The sequence below is a fragment of the Callospermophilus lateralis genome, chromosome 6 (genome assembly GCF_048772815.1).
Source record: "Callospermophilus lateralis isolate mCalLat2 chromosome 6, mCalLat2.hap1, whole genome shotgun sequence".
Taxonomy (NCBI): domain Eukaryota; kingdom Metazoa; phylum Chordata; class Mammalia; order Rodentia; family Sciuridae; genus Callospermophilus; species Callospermophilus lateralis.
In genome coordinates this window covers 3618720-3640029 of record NC_135310.1, presented here as the reverse complement: position 1 = coordinate 3640029, position 21310 = coordinate 3618720, and the positions used below count along the sequence as shown (strand labels likewise).

Sequence of the window (21310 nt, the reverse complement as noted above, 5' to 3'; positions counted from 1 at the left end):
ATGTGGGGATAGCCAATGTCCACAGCCAGGAGCACCGTGTCATTGAGTGGTGACAGCGCTGGAAGTGTGTTTCCACTCACTTGAGAAGGCTCGAACGTAAAGCTCATGTTCCCACAGCGAAGACGTTCGGTTTCTTGCCAAAATGTAGTTATTTCTGCCAGATGAATCTGGCTGGGCAGCTCTCCAACCATTTAAACAATAGTTCATATCTTAACTCTGAAGCTATCGACAAGCAGAGTCAGAACTTACATTAAATAGAAGGGATTTTTTTTCCATTCGCAAATATGTGCATGACGTAGAAAAGGAGCTGATAACTCCGAGGGGTAGTGGTGCGTGTGATTTTTTTAACATTCATAGCTTGACATTTGGGATCTTGTGTAGGAGAAGTAAGTGGGAGGCTAGAGGAAGGCAGAAGTCAACTGAACAAACTTTAGAATCTGACAAAGCTGTGATCTCAATAGAAGACAAGAAAAAACAACAAAACTCCATCAACAACTAAGTAAAGGAACTCACGATTAAACAAGTGGCATTTTGGCAAATTCTTGTTTATTTTTAAGTGTAATTTCTGTATAGAGAAATAAGTAATATTATCCAAAAGTCAAAAAACCAGAAAATACTCTCTGAAATGTCTCCCTGTAACTCTCACTCCCCGCGCACCCATGCCCTGTCCCTCCTCTGGCACCCTACACTGCCCAGGGTCATTAAGAGTTTTCTGTGTGTCTTCCTAGTTTCTTTGTGCATTTATTGTCCTTTCTAACACAAAAGTGTGTGTGTGTATGATATGTATGTGAGTTCAGTATGTGTGGGTGTCACACCCTGTGTTTTTAGTGTACCAATGCATCTTTGGCGTATTGATTTTTACTGTTGAAATGTTACTCAACCAGGCCGAGCCTGGTAGACTATAGGTTGTTTCGGATGGATGTTCTACTTCAAACGATAATGCACTATGTGATACCTTGTTAAGTCATTTTGCCTTTGTGTGAGTATATATTCCCAGATGTAAAATTATTGGTTCAATGCATACATGCATTTTTCATAATGATCAATACTGCCAAACTGCCCTCTTCAAGGGTTGTATCCCTCGATACTCCCCCAGGGAACACAGGAGTGCTTACCTCTTCCTGGAGTTACCAACTGTGGGTTTCAAAGTTTATTAATTTTATAAACCTGGCAGGTGAAAAAGGAACCTAGTGTTATTTAAAACCACATTTATCTTATCAGAAATAAAGTGGCACATCTTCTTATTTTCTAAAGAGTCATTTACTTCTCTTTTTCCATGCACTCTGCTCACATTCTTGGACTACCTGTGGGTGCTGTCTTTCTTAACAATTTCTGGGAGCTCTTCTATATTAAGAGAGTCAGTGCTGAGCTGTGATAGGAGCAGAACATGTTTTCTCCAAGTTCAAGAACCGCTAGTAATTTGATGCTGCTTGAGCTTAAAACACCTCAGGAATGGAGAGAGGGCCAGAAAGGCATCGGAGCCGCTGTCTGGGGCTCTCCAGAATTGCTCTGGATCTCCCTGGTCCTGTCCAAGGCCATGAGAAGATGTGTTGTTTTGTTTCCTTAATGTAGATTACCTTGGACTTTGAGTCACATTTAAAAAGGTTTTTCCCATTCTAAGGCTGGAAAGGAATTTCCTTTTTTTCTTTTTATAGTTTCCTTTTATTATATTTAAGTATATGATCCATTTGAAATGTATCCTGGATACAGCAGAAGGATCCCATTTTATGTTTTTTTTTTTTTTTTGGTCAGATGCCCACTCTTTACCAAATAGTCTTCTCCACCATCTTCCTTTCCTCCTTGCACCCAAGATGACCCTTTGACAGTATCCTGGACTCCTCTGTGTGTCTGCTCTCCGGCTCTTCTATTCTGCATCAGCTGTCCACTATTCATTCACCTGCCAGCACCACACTGTTGGAATTACTGAGGTTTTCATCTACCTTGAAAAACTAAATGACGTGTTAATCACAAGAAGCAGAGTATTATCCCCAAAAGACATGATGACTGACTAGACACAAATGTTTCTGAAAGTGAACTTCTGATCCCGGGACAAAAACAACATCTGAAAGTACACATTTCCCAGATCCAGGGAACCATACCGTCGGGCCCTTTCAGATGTCATTTTAGTTTTCTTTCTAAAATCTGCTAAAACAACATTGCAAAAGCATAAAATCTGCATTACAGACAAATAAGCACTACCTGCCTTCCACACAAGCATGCTGCTCTCCCCCTCTGCACCCCCTGCACCCCACCCCAGCCTGCAGTTCTGCAAGTTACCTGCTCCTCTTTTCACTGAAGGAAATTTTTCTTTAGCAAAACTGATTCTTACACTATACTTGCTCACTATAAAAAGTCAAATACAGACTGGGTTGTAGCTCAGAGTAGAGCGCTAGCCAAGTACATGTGAGGCACTGAGTTCAATCCTCAGCACCGCATAAAAATAAATAAATAAAGGTATAGTATCTATCTACAATGAAAAAAATTTTTTTAAGAAAGCCGAATATGCTTGCATTTTTTTTTTTTTTTTTTTTTGTCAAGCACAGTAGCACATGCCTATAATCCCAGCGGCTCCAGAGGCTGAGACAGGAGAATCTTGAGTTCAGTGTCAGCCTCAGCAACAGCAAGGAGCTAAGCAACTCAATGAGACCCTGTCTCTAAATAAAATAGGGCCGGGCATGTGGCTCAGTGGTTGAGTGCCCCTGAGTTCAATCCCTGGTAGCAAAAATAAAATTAAATATGCTTGCATTTTTATGTATAATATATCCGAACATATAGCATTATTCTAGCACTTTACAAGCAAACTGGTCTCTGCTATGAAGCAAATGTTTTCATCCAAGTAACAGTGTCTTCTCGTGGCCTCAGGAAAGAAAGCTGAAGCTCCCCCAACCCAGCACACACCTCCCTCCTTCCCTGGGCTCCAGCGGCCGCTCCCTGCTGACCTCACTGAGTGTGAAGTACCGTGTTCCCGGTGACGCAGAAGCCCAGGCACTGGTGCCAAAGAGTGTATTTAGACTACATGAAAAAAAATAATGAATCAAACGAAGTTTCAAGTTATGCCAGCAAAATCCTACCATCACATTGTTTCATTATTTCTTTCCTTTTAAGAAAATGAATATTTTAAAGGACCATTTCACTCTTATTCCGCCACTTAGACATCTTCCGTATTCCTTCACTGGACTTCTTGCGGTGGCAGTGTGCTAGGTACTGTGATTCAGAAGTTGAACAAAACCCACTCCTGCCCTCAAGGCACACACACAGGCTGGGGGGGGGGGGGACACCAAGCGGAAAACTGGCAGTACCAGGTGACACTGCAGCATGTGAGAGGACCAGGAAGCCTCAGAGAAGGTTGGGATTCCAGGGGACAGGACAGGCAGCTGCCCACCCAGCCAGAGAAGGTTCCCGTCAGCGGAGACAGAGTGACCTGGGGCAGAAGTTCACCAACCTCAGGCAGGGTGGTGCATGAAACACACTGAGGAAAACGAGAGGTGGGACCAGGGACACGTTCAGGACCTGGCAGCACCCTCTGGGCAGTGGGGTGCCACCAAGATGTGCCCGTCCCAACTATGCACTCCTCTACCCAAGGTCAAGCCTCAAGACATACCCTCGTCACCTTGACCTGCCTGGACCCCTCGTCAGACAGAAACTCCTCAAAAGTAAGGGACAGGGCTCATGACATTTACTGCCACCAAGGAGACAGTAAGTAAGGCACTGCAGGCAATAGACATCTGTGCATCACGTGCCTTTGGCACCTACCCTTCCCTCTGCATAAAGCATGGCACAACCTTCCCAGGAAGACAGACCCTGGTGCCTGACTGCCAGATCCCTCTGTGTCCTGCCCTCTTCACTGCTGTCCAGAGCCCCGCGCCACACGGCCATCCCAGTTCACCTGTCCTGAATCCTCTGTGTCTACCCAGCTCCTCTCTTCCCTCTGGAATCCTCCTCTCATCACTCCACAAACAAAACCCTTCCTCCCTGGAGACACCACTCCAGGGTCATCCTGCTGGTCACTCTTCACCAGGACGTGAATCTGAGAACTTCCAAGTACGTGTCTTTTTGACTCCTTCTATCCTTCAAAGGTAGAGAGTTTGTGTGTTTGCTCTAATTGGGGGTCACTAGCCCATCCCTCCCAAGTGGGCAGCTCATTCCCACCCCCCAAAACCCCCACTGCAAGCCTCTCTGTGCCTGCCTCCTGTACAGCCAACACTCAGATGACCACGGTGCTGCCCTCAAGGGAAATGGGCAGAAACTGTCTGCTGAGACACTGTAGACTTGGTGCCCACCCCAGCCCACTAACAACAGGGTATCAGCATCCACACCACTCTCCCCAGTTCCCTCAGGGGACAGTTTCCATTAAGCTCTTGCGGGTGCACGGCACCCCATTCCTCCTGGCTCTTTAAGGGGCTGTTCCATCCGCTCTCACCTGCTTCAGCTTCCTTCTCTTTAGCAAATGAGCCTTCTCTAGTGAAGCCTCCCCTAGGAGGTAGCCAGTGCTCATCGGCTGGTGCCTCTGAGGGCAACTCCCAGCTTTTCTTCCCTCAGGATGAAATCTGCCCTAGGATACGTTCATTGCCACCAACTCTCGCCCCACTGAAGCGGGCTTCCGTCATCTTGCCAGCTCAGCCGCTGATGGCATGCTAGATGCTGGACTTACCTGGTCTCTGGGGCACCTGGTCTCTTCCATCCTGAGGTTCTTCCCTTGGGCTCCGTGGACTGTTCTGTTCCATGTCTCCTCCTCTGTTTAGAAGGCTCCTGCTCAGATCATCCCACTGCTCTTTCTTCCCGTCACGTCTGTCCTCTGCCCTCTTCCCACTGCCTCTGTTCATTTCCCATTTGCACCCCCAACTGTGGCTTCAGCTACTGCCTCAGTGGTGGCAATTCACAGTCTCCAAGGGTCACTGCTTTCACCCATCAAACTTCTGTGGAGCACTTCCACTGCTCGAACCAAGGCACTGTTCAACAACCAGCGCCTGTGTTTCCCTCAAAACCTGCCCAGAGTTCACATGACCTATCTACATACTCGCCGGCTCTAAGTACCTCGAGTTGGGATCAGCCTCTGATTCCCAAATTGTCCAGCAGCCTTCCTCATGTCTCCAGCATGCTGTGGCGTAGGCACTCCAGGATGCCACTGCCAAAGGGAGCTGATCCCAGCCCCGCCCCGTGCTGCTGCTGCAGGCCTCCCGCCCATGGGCAGCTCCACCCGCGACCCACTGTGATCCCACTCTGGAGTCCCCCCGCTTCCTCCACGTGTCCAATCCACCTGCTGCCTCTGAGTGCCTTCTGCACCCTCACTGCATTTCATTTCTGGCCTCAAACCCCAGTCCAAGTCACCTTTGTCATCTCCTGGCTTGACTACTGCAGTGGCTTCTCAAGCTATTTCCACAACAGCTCCTACAGTAGTCACCAAAGACAGCCAGGATCAGCCTCTGAGAGCATCAGTCACACAGGACCACGAGCTCCAGACCTTCCCACAGCAGGCCTTATACATGGAGTGAGAGGTAATTTCTCCCGGACTTACAAAGCCCTGCTCTGGCCCCCACCACTGCGGCTTTTCTCCATGCCCACATTCTGGTGGGCTCCAGGAATGCAGCCTCATCCTGCCCCTCCAGCCCGGGGGCGTCCCCCAGGGGATCTTCTCCCTGATACAGGCACACTGGCCACACTGAAAAGGTCCCACAGTGGATGCTCAGCTGCAACTCACTGCCCAGCTCCGCTGCCTGCAGCGCGAGAAGCAGGGGCCACATGGCTGAGACTCCCACCGCTGGGAACACATAGGTGCTCACTGCTGATGCTTTTTCCTCCGGGTGTGGCCACCCCTCCCTTATCTCCTACCTCACACCACCCAACAGCTCAACCCCAAACTGAAGAGCCAGGGTCACCTACCCTGTCCAGCCATCGTGTTACCATTCCTGCCCCCTCTGGTTTCTGTTCTCACCGCCCCGGCTTCTTCTTCACTGGTCCAGGCCTGAGCTCAGGCTCCCACCTCTTCTCTGACTCTGCACAGAGACCAGCCCTCTGCCCCAGCCACACAGACTCCCACCCACAGGAGGGAGGGTGGTCTTCCTGCCATTCCTATGTGGGTATGAAGAGTCCTCAGAGGGCTCTTTTGTTTGTTTGCTTGTTTGCTTGCTTGTTTGTTTGTTTGTTTTGAGACAGGGTCTTTCGAAGTTGCTGAGGCTGGCTTTGAACTTGTGATCCTCCTACCTCAGCCTCCCCCAAGCCACTAAGATTACAGATGTGCGCCACTGCACCCAGCCAGAGAATTGTTCAGCTCACCCCAAAGCATGCTTCTTCCATCTGCCTACCTTCTTCCCCACCTTGCTGCAGGTTTTGATCCCACCTGCTATGGTGAAAGGTACCTTTCCCAGCCTGCAAGGCCTCCCCTGGGTTTCCGGGGGGGAGGGGGGCTCGCCTTCTCCACCCTCCAGCCTGGGTGCAGCCTCCCTGGATCAGTCTCTGCAGGGCCTGCCAGGCAGAGTGTCAGGTTCTCACTGCATCCAGAGCTCCTATCAGCCCTCTCTCAGAAAGACAGTAAGTGGAGCTTGGCTGTCCCCTGGGGCTGACTGCCCCTTGCAAGGGCTGCTTCTGTCTCACACCCCTTTGAATCCCAGGTCCTACAACACAGAGCACGTTTTAGGTGCATGCTCCTGGGTAGTCTAGGTTCTCTGAAGACAGGCAGTACAGGCAGTATGTTCCATGTTGTCTGAATCTGTTGGATTTTCAACAAAATAAATGAATACGTTCCACATGTGTGTCAGCCACTGTCACACTTATAACCAAAAAAGACAAACCCCGCCCCCAGGCTCTCCCTGAGCTTGCCTTCTAGAGAGAGGGCATGGGCAATAAGCAGAGGCCAGCAAACGAACAGGGTGAGTCCAGAAAGTGGCCCATGCTGTGATAAACAGGAACCCTAGAGGCCAGCTGCCCTGTCTCCAAATCCTGAGCTCTTCTGTCCCTGAGAGTTTTACTTTAGACAGTCTTGGAAAAAGATCAGCTGCAGGAGTTTGGTCTACATTTTAAAAAGCATATTAAAATGTTTTGGATTACAACTGTTTTCCTTTTAAGGGAAAATATTCATTTTACAAGAAAATTACTTTTTCTCCCCTTCTCAGACTGCATGGGCTGTTTTTAAACAAGAACCCACAGTGAATGAATTGTTGAAGTGCTCAACATGCCACGCTTCACCTGCTTTACACTAAAGAAAACATTTGCTTCACTACCCACTGCACTGCATTGTCTCCTAATGGGGCAGAAAATGGTTTATGTGCAAAAATGATCTAGAGCCAGTTTGTCAGGCTGAAATAGCAGAAGACACTATCTTCTAATAGCTCTACTGCTTCTCAACCACTTTTAAGGAGTACGGGTTGTTTTTCTTCCCCCGCCCCCACACTAAAGATGGATTTTCATGGGAGTACATGATTAATAACCCAACGAATCCTGCCCAGATTAAATAACTTTGCCCTTTGGACTGAGTACCCACTCAATAAACAGCTCATCCTCCACGGAGAGTCGATGACACTGGCCACTCACACTCAGCCTAGCAGGACCTCAAGGCCTTGCTGGGCTGTTCTTCAGAGCATCTGTATCTGCTTGTCAGATGGGGCGACTGTCATCTCCACCTCCCTCCTACAGTGTACCCTGTATAGGCCCACCAGCAGGCTGCCAGTTGGCCGTCGGCTGGCCTAAACCCTCTTCTAATACTGCACTGTGGACTTTATTTTCTTCTACAGCTTCAGCCTCATGGAGCCCACAGGAGTACACTGATGTCAAGCCTAGTGTAGCTCCTAAGGGCTAAGCACATTTGCTCTTTAAAAAGGATTACATTTGTCTGAGTCCAGTCCAGTGTTGGCCATACAACTCCCACGTCTTAGGAAACAGAGTGGCTAGAGATGGGCGTGAAGTGTGCTTAAACTCCAGTTTTGACAAATACAATTTTGTTTTGAATATTTGAGAAACATACAACAGTTGCAGTCTGAAGGGTTTGCACTCTGCATTCACAAGTCTGTCCTGCGTGCTTTCCCTGCATTCTCTGTATGGGCTATCTGTGGTTTCCGAGTGTCCTTAGAGCAATATTCTCAACTCAGCCTCCAAGTTTCTTTCAAGATATGTCCCATGCAAGACTCACCAGGCACCTCCTCAAGTTGTGGGGCCTTGGGGCGACAGCACTGACCGCCTGGTGCAGACGGCCTATGTTTGTTACGGAAGACTGGCCACAGTATATACTGGCCTATCCTAGCCCAACTTCGCAGCTCTACATCCGACACGCTCACCACACTGCAAAGTGACATTCACTGTACTCACTCTGGGACACCTGATAGGACTCCTATTGCAATCTGCAGCTCTCCTAGCAATGAGTGTGATGCTCGATGTCTGAGGAAGAGTTGGTGGTTGTCAGATGACAGAAAAATCAGACAAAATCAGGAATAGACACAGAGCAAGGGCATCAGGCATAGAGACCAATGACCTCTTGGAGCACTGGGCATTAACACCAACCCACTTCCAGGCACTTTCTTCTTTCTCACAGTTGGCAAATTCCCCCAGGATGGGTCCATGGCTCTGCTCAGTCTGTATCCACATCCTGGCTAGGGGCAGCAGCTTTGGAAGAAGTGTCTTTTCAGGGAATGACTGAGTGAACCAAACTGCAGAGCCAAAACATAGGAATGGAACTAAGAGACATCCAAATGAAAAGTATTTGTACAATTATTGGACCTAGCGGCCTGTACATGACTTATCAGACCAAAAGATCAATCAAAAGAAAATGGGGAGTAAGTCAGGCAGAGTGGCACACACCTGTAATCCCAGCCACCAGGGAGCCTGAGGCAGAAGATCGGGAGTTCAAAGCCAGCCTCAGCAACACCAAGGCACTGAGCAACTCAGTGAGACCCTGTCTCTAAACAAAATACAGAATAAAGCTGGGAATGTGGCTCAGTGGTTGAGTGCCCCTGAGTTCAATCCCATACCAGTACCCTCCTTTCCACAAAAAGAAAGGAAGGAAGGAAGGAAGGAAATAAATGGGAAGTAAATACTCAACATAGACAAGTCCAAAGACATTCAGGCACATTTACATTCTTATAGTATCCAGAAATTTTTCCTTCCAAAAGGCCCACTTACAGACGCAGTGACAGTGAATGGGAGAACAGTGTCTGAAATTGTGGTCCCTGATGACTTCTTGGTTGTGGCAATTTTTCTTTCCAAAAGGCTGACTTTCATGAAAACTATTAGAAAATTCTGTCAAGCTTCAACTACTTTAGGAATTGAAACCAGGGTGGCTTTTAAAGCAACAACAGACAGAACCAAAGATCCCAACAGTGGATGCTTATTCCCTATAGGACCACTTTCCTCTTCCCATTCTTGAGTGAGGAGACTCTACCTACAGATTCTGTTTAAAAGTATCTTAACATTTACTATCTTAGTATAAAGTCCCAAATAAGACAGCTGCAACCTTTTGTTCCTAGCTGAACCCTAAACTGCTTCCAAGGGAGAGTGGGCAGGTGTAACTTCCTAGCTGGCTTCTCCTGGCAGGAACTCTGTACAGAATGGATGCCTCTTAAGGCCCTCTCTCTAGGTGCTCTGTCTTTCTAGAGGGAAAGCCCATGATTTCTCAGAGACAACTTAAGCACCTGTCTTGGGCTGCTAATCTTTATTCTGCTCCACAATGTACATCACCATGTTAGCACCAGCCAGGACAGACAGACGTCACAGCAGCGAGCAAAAACAAACACCATCATCTCCAGAAAAGTGTGTTCCTTCCAAATACCTATACCCCTAAGCCTAAGTCCCACTTCTTCCCCAAGACAGTTTGTCACTGCAAGGTACAGCAGCCTTCAACACCATCCCCAATCCCTTGTCATAGGAGAGAAGATGATGTTTATTTTGTAAAAAAGGAATTCTAGAGTGCACCAAGAAGAGGACCCTAAGAAAATCCAGTTCTAGCCCAGGTCTTAGGTTTACTCCAAAGCCCCCCAGACAGACAGCAGGGTACCACACTCTCACACCACCTTTAATCCATGACCAATTCATAGGGTCTTTTACACAAAGTATGAAATTTCTCTGCTGACCACATCTGAGGGCCACAAGCTCACTCCATGAACATACTCATATCCAGACACACATCCCTTTTTAATTTTAGTACCCATGGATCACGAATTCAACTCACATGTGAAGCTGGGTGTGGAAGCAGATACCTGGGGGAAGCCACAGGACTTAAGAGGTCAGCTGGGAGTACAGGGCCCACGCCCTGCTGGGCAATCAAGCCAACTTGCGAGTACAAGCAGAGATCTGCCGCCAGCAGCTAGAACCCGCAAACAAATTTAATAAGAGGCCACAAGGCTATCGAGTACTGGTCCACGATCGGAATGCGGGATTTCAGAGAACAGAAGAGCCACGCGCGGGACAGGCTAGCCCGCCCTTGGCAGCTGCACCTCAAAGGCGCCTGGGCGGGCTGTAAGCCCAGAGGAGCTCCGGCCGTGGGGAGGGGCTCGACCCTAGTGCCAGCGAGCCGTGGGTCGGCTGAGGTCAGGGAGTGTGCAGCAGCTGGGAGCGGGAAGCCTAACCGCAGCCTGGAGGAGATCCTGCCCGGAGAAAGCGCCGCGGAAACGCGGTTCGCCAGCGAGGAGCAGACAAAGGCTCGGGTGCGCACGCGGTGGACTGAGGCGCCTTAGCCGCGCTCAGGGCCGCGGGGAGCCGCGCCCGGCCGGCCGACTCCGGAGTCGCCCTATGCTCCGCGGACAGCATCTCCGGGACCACAGGAGGCTCCCACCTGGTCCCGCCTCGCCCCCTCCCGTCCCAGTTTTCCTGTCCTCACCCCGCTCGCCCTCCATCAACGACAGCGGCGACTCCCTCCTTTGCGCATCCGGCGCGGGTTTCCTCAACATCTCCCGCTTGCCTCCTAGCTTCTAGCGAAGCTCTCTCTGCCCTGACTTTTCTGCTCGATCTGGTCCCCCTCCCCCGTGACACGCCTTCTGTCGCCCCTGCCCCAGCGCGCTCTCAGACGCGCGCCCGCGGGTGGCGAGACGGAGTGGCCACACCAAGTCCGAAAGGGCGATTTGGAACCGGAGGCGCCTTCTTCTTCCACGCTAACGCCCCATTGTCCTTCCCTTTTATTACCAACCCAAGCACCAGCTAACACCCGGGTATGCATTAGGTCGATCTGGGTGGGGGCGCGTCCTCTTTGTGGGGGGCATCCACTTCCACTTCCCTGGCCCACACTCTCCAACACGGTCACTAGAAGGGTATGGAAGCGTAGAGTGCCAGGACTCTGGTCTGTCCCCACCCCAGTCACAGGAACCCAGAGGGCCGGTCCCCCGAGTGGAGGGAAACGCTTTTACTCCTGTTAAGAGGTCACCGGCTCAAGAAAGAGAAACCTAGCTTAAGCGGTGACAAAGTTGAGAGTATGAAATACGTGCCGGGTCAGTGCAGCCAGGAGCCTGCCCCTGGGGGCGAAGACAGGAGGCAAGTCCCGATTAAAAGCCCGGCTCTCGCGGCCCTACAAGAACACCCTTCCTGCGCGCACGCGAGTCCTGGGAAAGCCCGGTGCCCCTGCGCTAACTGACGCTCCCGCTGGCCACCGAGGGGCCACCAGCTGCTCCCCCCCCCCTTGAAGGGCCGCTGGGCGCTAAGCACCTCTGACACACGCACCCACCGCAGTAGCTCCCTTTGCACCCCGAGGTCCGAGCCCCCCAACAGCTCCCCACAGAGCGAGAAACGCCCCAGCCACCGGAAACCTGGAGCTAGGGCACTTACTAGGGCTCAGGAAACACTCGGTCAGCCTTCGGAAGCAGCTCGCGTTATTAGAAGGTCCATCTTCCATGTCGGAGCCGAAGAGAAGCGGCGACGCGGCGGCGAGAGCGAAGCTGGCGCCTCCCAGCCGCCGCGGAGTTCGGCCGCCGCCCGAGGGGCCGGAGTAGCCCCCGCCGGCGTCCGCGAAGCCAGGGGAGCCCGCGCGGCGCGCGATCGGGCCGAGGGGAAGCCGGGGCGGCGGCGGCGGCCGGGGCCCGGCGCGGGCTGGGAGCAGCAAGCCCTGGAGCACAGGCGAGAGGAAGAGCCGCCGCCGCCCGCCGCCGCTGCCACCGCCGCCGCGGTGACTACTGCTGGGGGGGACGCTCAAGGGAGCTGCCTCTTGTCCTCCTCCTCCTCCTCCGCCAGCATCGCCGCCGCCTCCTCGAGCCGCCGCCGCTGCGCCCTCCCTTCCTGGGAGACGCACGGGGAGGTGAAAGGCAGATGAGGAGGAGAGAAAAGGGGGAGGGGGCAGGGGGGGCGGCGGCCAGAAGTAAAAGGAAGATGGAGAGGAGGAGGGGACAGGGGAGGAGAAGGCAAGCGCGAAGGGAGCACGAGCAGCGACCCAGCCGCAGCCACCGGCACCGAGCGCAGAGAGGGCGCCGGAGACCCCCGCGGGGCTGGCGCGGCCTGCCGAGGAGGGGGGCGGTCGCGGGGGCGCGGCGCGTTCGGCCCAGCCGCGGCCAGGCCGCTCGGGGGCCAGGCCCGGGCCCGCCGCGCTCCCCCCGCCGGCCGCGCTGCGCCGGGGTTCCGGGCGGAGTTTGCCGGGGCCGGGGCTCGGCTCGTCCCCAGCCTCTGGCAACGGAGCTTGGGGGCGGGGAGCAAGAGCCTCCGCAGGGCTGGCCATGGCCCTCCTCCTCGGGCCGCCGTGGGGGCAGGCCGCCGGCCGGAGGGGCGCGGCGAGCCGGACCCGGCGGGCTCCGCCCCCGCAGGACCTGCCCTCCTCGGCCGGTCGGCCCGAGCGCCTGTCTGGTCCTCCTAGCCTGTCTCCCAAGCCCCTCCCGGCCGGGTCTTCACATGGTGCTCAGCTTCGGGTGCTGAAGGACCCCGGGTTGGGGGGCGAGTCCCGGGCGACCGCGACTGGCTACTGGCTGGCGCGCACAATCGGCGTCCTCCCCGCACGGGCGAGGGTCTGCGGAGACGCTGCCTGCCGGCGTGGCGTGGTTAGTGCGCGCTCCGGTAGCTGAGCCTCGGTGCCTGACCCAAAGCAGCAGAGAAAAGCGCCGCAGTGCCGCTGCCCGTGGAGGCGGCGGTGGCGACGGCGGCAGAAGACGCCCACTGGCGGAGCAGTAGCTCCCCACGCTGCCGCCGCCCGCGCCCACGTTGCGCGCTCGCTGGGACGGCCCCACGGCGCCAGGGCCCCACACGCCCCTGCTCTGTGAGCACCTGGTGCTCCCGGGACCCGCTAGCGGGCGGGGGAACTGCTGCGTTTCTGCGGGGCGTTGTCACCTCCGGGTTCGGTGTTCCAGATTCTAAACCCGCACCCCTGCAGATGTTCCAGCTGTGTGCAGTTGGACTGGCCATGTCTGCTGTTGGTTTCCGAGCCAGGGAATCCTCCCGTTGGCGGGCCGGCAGCTCCAACTAGCACTGCTCAGTCACAGCCCGCAGGAGGGGAGTTCGAACTTAGACATGGGTAGTCTCATAGTGTTTCCAAAAAACTCAAGGTTTGAAAGATGGTCCATCCCCAGGACTCCCTCTCCGATTCCCACTTTAAAACGAACTTAGTGTGCACAAGCTGTTTGTCACGGTGGGGATAGAGAATGGAAAGAGCAAACTGTGGCTCAGATACTGAAAACTGTGAGATCATCGCCCCAAACCCTGAGGGCCGCCTCATGACCCGCGGCTTCCTTGTACTCCCTCCTGTAGCCACGAATCCAGACAGCTGTAATTGCAGGGAGCTGTGCCGCTGAATGAGCACTCAGAACAAGTTGCTGCAGAAGTTTGGAGAAGTTGGAGAGCCCAAGCGCACAGATGCGCAGGTGCCCGTCTTCTGGCGGGCACCCGCGGCGGGTTCACCACGACGGGCCAGGTCCCAGGTCCCAGTGGAAGGCGGTGATCCTGCAGCCCCAAGTTGGAACGGGCAGTGCGAACACCCCGGACTAGGTCACCATCCCTAGTGGGTAGCACGCGCGCCACATTCCAGTTTTCACGGAGGACAAGACGGTCACTGGAGCGCGAGGCTTGTGCGGCTGTGCAACCGCTCTACCCACACAGGGCTGGCGCCCGAGACTGGCCTCCCGCCCCTGCCTCTTTCTCGCCCCGCACACTTTCTTCTTTCCAGTTTTGCGTGCTTTTTATTTCGAACTGGGCTGCAGACTCTTCCCTTGTCGGTGCTTTTCCTGACTCCCATTCAAACCCCCAACAGGGCAAAGGACATATCTGCATTCGCACCAAACCAAGCGGGTGGACTCCGGGGACTTGGTGCCAATACCAGCGGCTGGGTGATTCCTGGACCAACGCTGCGTGTCGCGTGTAAAGGGGCGCCAATTCGGACAGTCTCAGGTCGAAACTCCTAAATTTGCAAACCAAGAAAATGATCCTGGCAACTCTTACCTTAGGGACTGGGGGTGTGGTTTGTTTGTTTGTTTCTTTGTTTTTCCCACCAATATAAAAACTAGATAAGTTGGAGCAATGCCGCCTGATCTCCGCGCAGCCTCCGGGCTCACAGCTTCTCCCGTCGCTCAGACCCGACACTTGTTACTTCGCTTCAAATCGCAGTTTGAGCAGGTTGGGGACTGGACTCTCGCGCAGGAAAGGGCTTCCACATATTTAGGGAAGATGAGTTTCTCTTCGTAGTGTTTATTGTTCGTTCCTTTACAGGCATAATATCTCACCTTGCCTTTTAAGGTTTACCAGTTGCAATTTTTTGGAGTTATTGAAGCGATTTCCAGTTACAAAAAAAAAAAAAAGTTACATTTAACTTGAATGCAAGCCACTTTGCCGGCTTAGGGGGAGGGGTGGAAAACACCAAGTATTTATTCTGTGAGTCTTTGTTAAATCAGGACGCAAACTCCCTCCAGAGAGTGCTCTTTAACCCTTTTCCAGAAGCGACCTTCTTTCCACGTTTTATCCTTCTCTTCTCCAGTTGGCTTGCTGGAAGAGAAACATTTCCTGGACAGAGTAAAAAATCACAAACCATGACAACGGAAAAGGGACCAATTAGGGAGAAGTTTAAAGATTAGCCATTACATTTTGATCTAGGGTCTTCCAGATGAACACGGGTGTCCTTGTTGGTTCATTTAAGCCTCTGCCTTTCTTCAAGAAGTATCCTTTAGTTACAGATGGGAATTACAAACACACAGAGAGGCGTGTCACTCACTGGGGCTCAGGTGTGGCTACACTTGGAGAACGTGTTTCTTGAGGATTTTTTTCCTTCCCTTTCAGTTTCTCTAGTGATATATCAGAAAAGGGAGCAGACTGTGTCACTAAACACTTGTTACTCCAGACTTTTTATGGCCCATAACTGAGTGAACACTGCAGTCTTGACAGTCCACCTGAAGTCAACACTGCCCTTACATGTCAACTGTCATCAGATTGCTGTACAATGTAGCCATGACTATAATTGTTAGAAGCAAAGGAAGAGAGACGGTGGAAATCCAAACTGTTGCAATGCTCTCCTAAAGGAAATTATTTTCCTAACTCCCAGATGAGGAAATGCTAAACCTAAGTGCAAGGCATAAAATCTAAAAGAATTAAGGTAACAAGAGCAAAATTTTCAAGCCTGATGATGACCATATCTGGTAATTCAACATTTTAAAAGAATGTGGAGAATTTGCCTGTGCCCTTTGCCAAGGAAAATGATCAGGAACGAGTTTCATGTTTAAAATGAAGCCTTACATCAGTGCACCTAGACAAGGGCAAGTATATTTAAGTTCTGCAAACTTTATTCCACATATTGTAATTTTAAAATAAAGTTGATTTTATATTGCTTTGGGTATTTTATGTCTAAAGTTTCCTGTAAGATAGAGATGTTACTTTCCTTCTTTGAATTATATGCTTGTAAAAAGACATTGACACAGCCCAAGTTAGAGCCTAAGAATCTTTGAATGATGATATTCTTCAAAAAAAAAATACAAAATTTTGAATAATCATGCATTGTGCTCAACAATCTAACTGTAATAGTTCATAACTTATGTGGTTAATATTTTATATTTTTATAAATTAATAAGCGTGTGTCTTAACTGTTTTAATTTGCAACATATGAAATTAATGCTTATAGCTGTAAATTTTACATCAGTGATTCTTGAAAACCCTGTTCTTTTTTGAAGATGATAATGATTTGTATTTATAATATAAAAACAAAGGTTAATTAAATGTTAATTAACCTACTTAATGAATAAGGTCTGATAAAAGGGCATTTTCTTTTTACCTTGACTTTAGTTTTTATGATTTACTTAAAACAGATAGCAAAATAACTCATAACCAAGGGGCTTATTGTTCCCAAGTCAGGCTGTTCAATTTAATAGGTGGTAAAGTATCATTTTGTATGTCATGCAGGTGTGATACATGGAAACTCTGCCTTTTCAGGATTCAGTATCATGCATGCAAAATGGAGCTCAGATTTCAGGTATCTATTCATGACCTCCCAAGGCCACTAAATCCTTCCCTATTGGTTCTGAGTTTGTCTTACCTTCAATGTTTCTCAAGCCAATTCATCATAGCTTTGTTGTCTGTACTCCTGGAACTTAAGTATTCTATCTGCATCTGTTAACAGGCTACATTGAATCTTTTCAAAAGAGAGTTAATGCATACATGATTTACATTGATGATCCAGTTTTAAACAATATGACATCAGGCGTCTTACCATCCTCAACATTTAATAAAGGGCAGCACACAACCAGCACTCAATAATTGCTGTCCTACCTGTCACCTGCATGCCAACTGATCACAAATCTCTATTACTGCTGCCACTAATAAATCTTGACTAAATTGAGGGATGCATGCTTACAGTATCGTCATAGTCAAGCCTAAAAAGACAAAAACAAGTCTATTATATTTCTAGTAAAAAAAAAAATCATTAGAGTCAACACCTTGAATGGACAGTCTTAAAAACAGACCAAAGGCAATAAAAACAACTCAGCTACTACTCACACTCCTAGATCTTGAACTTCAATTAAATTACGCTTACAAATTCATATTGCTAGATTTTCAGTTTCAGTTCGTTTACTCTTATAAATTCAAACAAAGTAACTATAAACCAAATTTTAATTTTATTTTCATTTTGTTATCAAACAAGTAAAACCAGTATAGGTTATATCTGTCTTTATTTAATAAAAACCAAATGTCCAGTTTTCAACTAGATTATTTTTATAATACACAACTGTTAAGACATGAGTATTCCAGGTACATCCCAAGTATCTGTTTCATCAGAAAAAAGGGTTTCATATTCCTTCGTTAAAAAAAGATGCAGGTAGAAATTTTCACTAGTCGAACTGAAACATTTCACTCTTTCCTGAAAATTACCTCTGTGTTATGGCTGTGAATATCCAGATCTGAGATCACTAGTGTTAAAAAGTACTGTTGCTCAGTACTGTCTCCTTGTGATAACTGTGTGCACGTTAGCACCATGTGTAATGCAGTTGGGCTGGGACACAGAGCTGTATTTCAAATACTCGCCATTCAGAGACAGCAAACCACCTTGGAGAGTGCTAAAGTGAGTTTCGGTTCTCAAAACCAGAAGCAAACTAGGATGGGGCCAGGAGCTCAGTTCAATCAGCACTTTCACCCAAGCTTTATAAGTCAGATGGATTAATTTTGTTTGAGATTCAAACCAATGTGACAAAATTATATCTCAAAAACTTAATAATAAGCTTAAAGGTAAGAAAACATTTCTTTCAGAGAGCTGAAAGTCCAGTTTAAGGTATTTGAGTAGGAAGACAACATGGCGGGCGGAGGCATTAGAGGCAGAGCATTGGCTCCTTGTTGGATTGCAATGGCCAAAACCTAAAAAATGTCTGCTGTGATTCCTGCGAACACCTTATGTACCAGGGAGCATGCGGTTCAGCAGGGGTGCCCAAGTGACCCTTGAGTCTGACCCATGAGTTATAGTGTGATGCGTCAATGGTGTATTGTTAATGTTGTTTGAGATAAGTAGGTTTTCATTTGCTACTCAGGAATCTTTCTCTTGAAAACATTTTAATAGCCATTTTTTGACATGGGCCTTGACAAAGGGTCAGAGGTACAAGATAAAGAAATAATGATGGGTTCTTCAGCTGTGTCTCAAAAATAAGAATCAGGATGGCTTGCTTCATCCCCAGGATTGATTCCCTTCTGCAGATTTCACAGACACAGCCAGACACGGCCTGAGGCACAAGTGGCTCTCTGGGCTTTGTTCCCGTTTGGACCAGAATTGAATGGGCATTCAAGGCCCCATGCTGGGGTAGGTCATTCACACAGGGGAGCTTCCCTGGCCTCAGGCTTTGACCTGTGAGCAACTGAGAGGAGGAAGCAGTGTTGTCCTTTTTTCCTTCTGAGCTGCTCCTATTAAAGTGCCCAAAGGGGAAGGAGCATGAGCTCCAGGCAGTAAGGTCCTTACGCTGTTTGGGGACAGTGTCCAGGCTTCTTTTCCAGGATGGGAAGAACCTAGTGTGGACTGTGAGCACACACCACCCTACAGCATCTACTAGAGCAAGCAGTTAAGTAGAACTTCCTATATTAATCTTTCAAAATTGATCCTTTGAGGAAAAGTCACTTACAGAAGAGAAAAGATCAGCAGCCTTGGCTTTTCAACATTTTTTCCTCTATGTGACTTGAGAGAGAGACAGAGAAATCATCCTGCCTCTATCAGGTGGGAAGTGGCAAACGAGGCCTTTGAGAGGGCATGTCTTCCACTCTCCTGGGCTCAGAATGGGTTCACTGAGGGAGCCTGTACTCTCCTCACACTGCCCATGGGTGGAGGCCGTGTCTCCCTCCTGCTGCTTTCACCCCTGTGTTCCAGGCAGAGCGAGGAACATTTCAGCAGTGACTCCGCCGGGACTCTGCTGTGCCCAGTGGTGTACGCCAGGGTGCATCCCGAGAGCCAAGAACCTCCTGAACTCAAGCAGTGGTCTCTGCACCGGACGCCAGGTCTCCAGTCCCTCTACCGTGCCCTGCTGTGGCATGAAAGTCTGCTTTCCCCTTCTCCCGCCAGCACTCCAATTCTGGTAGATATGTTCATTGGAAATTTCCAGAATTGCACCCAGGAGTCTTGTTGTCCTGGTGCATTATCCTGTCCTGTGCCTAGATGTTCAGAACCACCCCAGGTAAGGAATGTTGTACCTTCAAATAATCTGCCATCACTGCTAGTAGTAATAAATAAATGTATTCTGAAAATTATAATTTTATACACACACACACACACACACACACACACACACATGTACACACACATAATTAACATAACCCTCTAGTACAATAAACATACTAAAAAGTCAAGGGTATTCTACTAACTAGAAATGGCCATAAGAAGTCTTGATTTCTCTCTCTCTCTCTCTCTCTCTCTCTCTCTCTCTCTCTCTCTCTCTCTTCCTTGTACTGTGGATTAGACCCAGGGACACTTTAGCCCTGAACTTCGTCCCCAGTCCTTGGCACTTTTTATTTTGAGACAGGGTCTAACTAAATGGCCCAGGTTGGCCTCAAGCTTACAACCCATCTGCTCTGGCCTCCTGAGTTGCTGGGACCATGGGACTCCCTGCTTATTTCAAGACCTCCATCTGCTGTGCCTTGGAACCTCAGGTTGAAGGACACACAAGCATTAAGGTATAACTTTGGTGGAGCTAGCTCCAAGAAGTCTGGGGCCTTTGCTCAAGCCACCACCTGGCCAACAGCAAGAAGCCTGCTGCAAGCTCCGGGTTAAGGTGGCTCCTGGGAGTTACAGAGGGAAAGCCCGGAGGGACAAATATCGGTTCACTCTGGGTAGACTTATGTCCGCTCTGTCCCAAAGGCCCTGAGGAAGCCTCTGGTCCTGCAGTGAGCATTGTGATCTGAGAACTTTGGCTTTAATGCATGTAGACTGGCCCAGCCTTACGAGGCTTCCCAACATGAGTCACACAGAATGCATTTGAGTACAATGCAGGGCATACAGGTAAGTTTCGCAGCAATTAGGCCATCGTTACCATCGGCTGGAGCTGCTGATCCATCCATAGCATGAAGCACCACTGAGGGCACTGAGAAATGACAGAAGGTCTCAACTCACATTCGATGCATTTGATGAAAGAGTTAGGCAACGTTACCATCTGAATTCTGGATGGTTCTCCTCCTTGATTAAAAAAATGATATTGAACCATTAAAACCAAGGTAATCTTTGATTTTTATCTGATAATCCTAAATAATTGACAAGTTAGTCATGATATAATCACCTTAATTTAAATATAAACATTTCCTCTAAGACATTTTTCTGGTCTCTGGAGTAGCATTGTATATTGGGAAGCTGGTCAGGTTGGAGGGTGGTAGAGAGGACTGGAGATTCCTGGGATCTTAGAATACTCCAAATTACCAGTTGTAGTCTACACTTTCTGTAAAGAGAAGGGGATGAATGTACTAAAGCAAATTTAGAAGTTAATGTGGCATGGGATCTTAGGTGAATTACAATAGTGTCTCAAAATCTGAAGGAGACCTGGTTCATTTTCCCTTACAGTGGCAATGTGTCTCTGTTGATTGCATTTCAGGGCCTTGTCTCCAATGTCTGAAGACTATCCAGCAGACTCTCTGACCCACTGTCAGATCCGACTACCCTGAGGAGAGACCTGGTTGCAGAGGTTTCAATGTATCAATATGGAATCCCTCTTTTTTTGGCAAGAAGTTCCCTAATTTTTACTGGCACCAAATTTTGTACTGTGATAAGATATGCATCCCATAGAATCTGCCCACGTACCATGGTCGGTGGCACTAATTTCTGTGGCACTGAGCTCTCTGACAAGGTTGTGCAACCAGCCAGACCCAAGCTTCTCCCGGTCCCATGAACACTAACTCCCCATCACCACCAGCACCGACTTTGAGGATCAGGAGCAGAAAGACAACCAGAGGGACGAGACGGGGCAACGGCAGAAGCAGGAAATGAAGGGAGTTCTCCAAGCTCAGAGGGTGATTGCATGAAGAGGAAGACAGCCCATGGAAGCTGGTTCTGGATAAAGGTGAGAGCTGACTACACCGCCTGGTCTGGAGGTGAGATGTAGAGTGGTGGACACAGAATCCAACCGCAGGGCTCTGGGGAAGAATGGCAGGCTGCAGCCAGGGTCCTGCTGGCCTGCACTTACCCTGTTATTGTTGTTATTATTTTTAGCACTTTTGAAACATTTTAAGTAAAACAAAAACACAAGAATTGTGAGATCTATGGGGCACCAGGTGATATTTTGATACACGTACGCATGTACAACATTTAAATGAAGGCTAACCTATGTCTCCCTTCAAACAGTTTTTATTTCTTTATAGTAAAAACATTCACATCACCACGAAACACAGGTAAAGTTTGATTTTTTTAATCTGATTTATACAAATTTAATATGAAATTTCGGAAGAGAGAGAGAGCAATACAAAGGAGGTCAATACCCTCATTCAGCTA

General features: G+C 49.4%; 1 protein-coding gene across 1 annotated transcript in view; it reads right to left on the bottom strand.

Annotated features, from left to right (window-relative positions):
- Pde10a (phosphodiesterase 10A) overlaps window positions 1-12619 on the bottom strand; it is a 263627-nt gene extending 251008 nt beyond the window's left edge. Inside the window, exon 1 of the mRNA XM_076858046.2 lies at window positions 11740-12619. Within this exon, the coding sequence (XP_076714161.1) occupies window positions 11740-12619 (880 nt within the window). The remainder of the gene's footprint in view (window positions 1-11739) is intronic.
- Between the last annotated feature and the right edge of the window lie 8691 nt (window positions 12620-21310).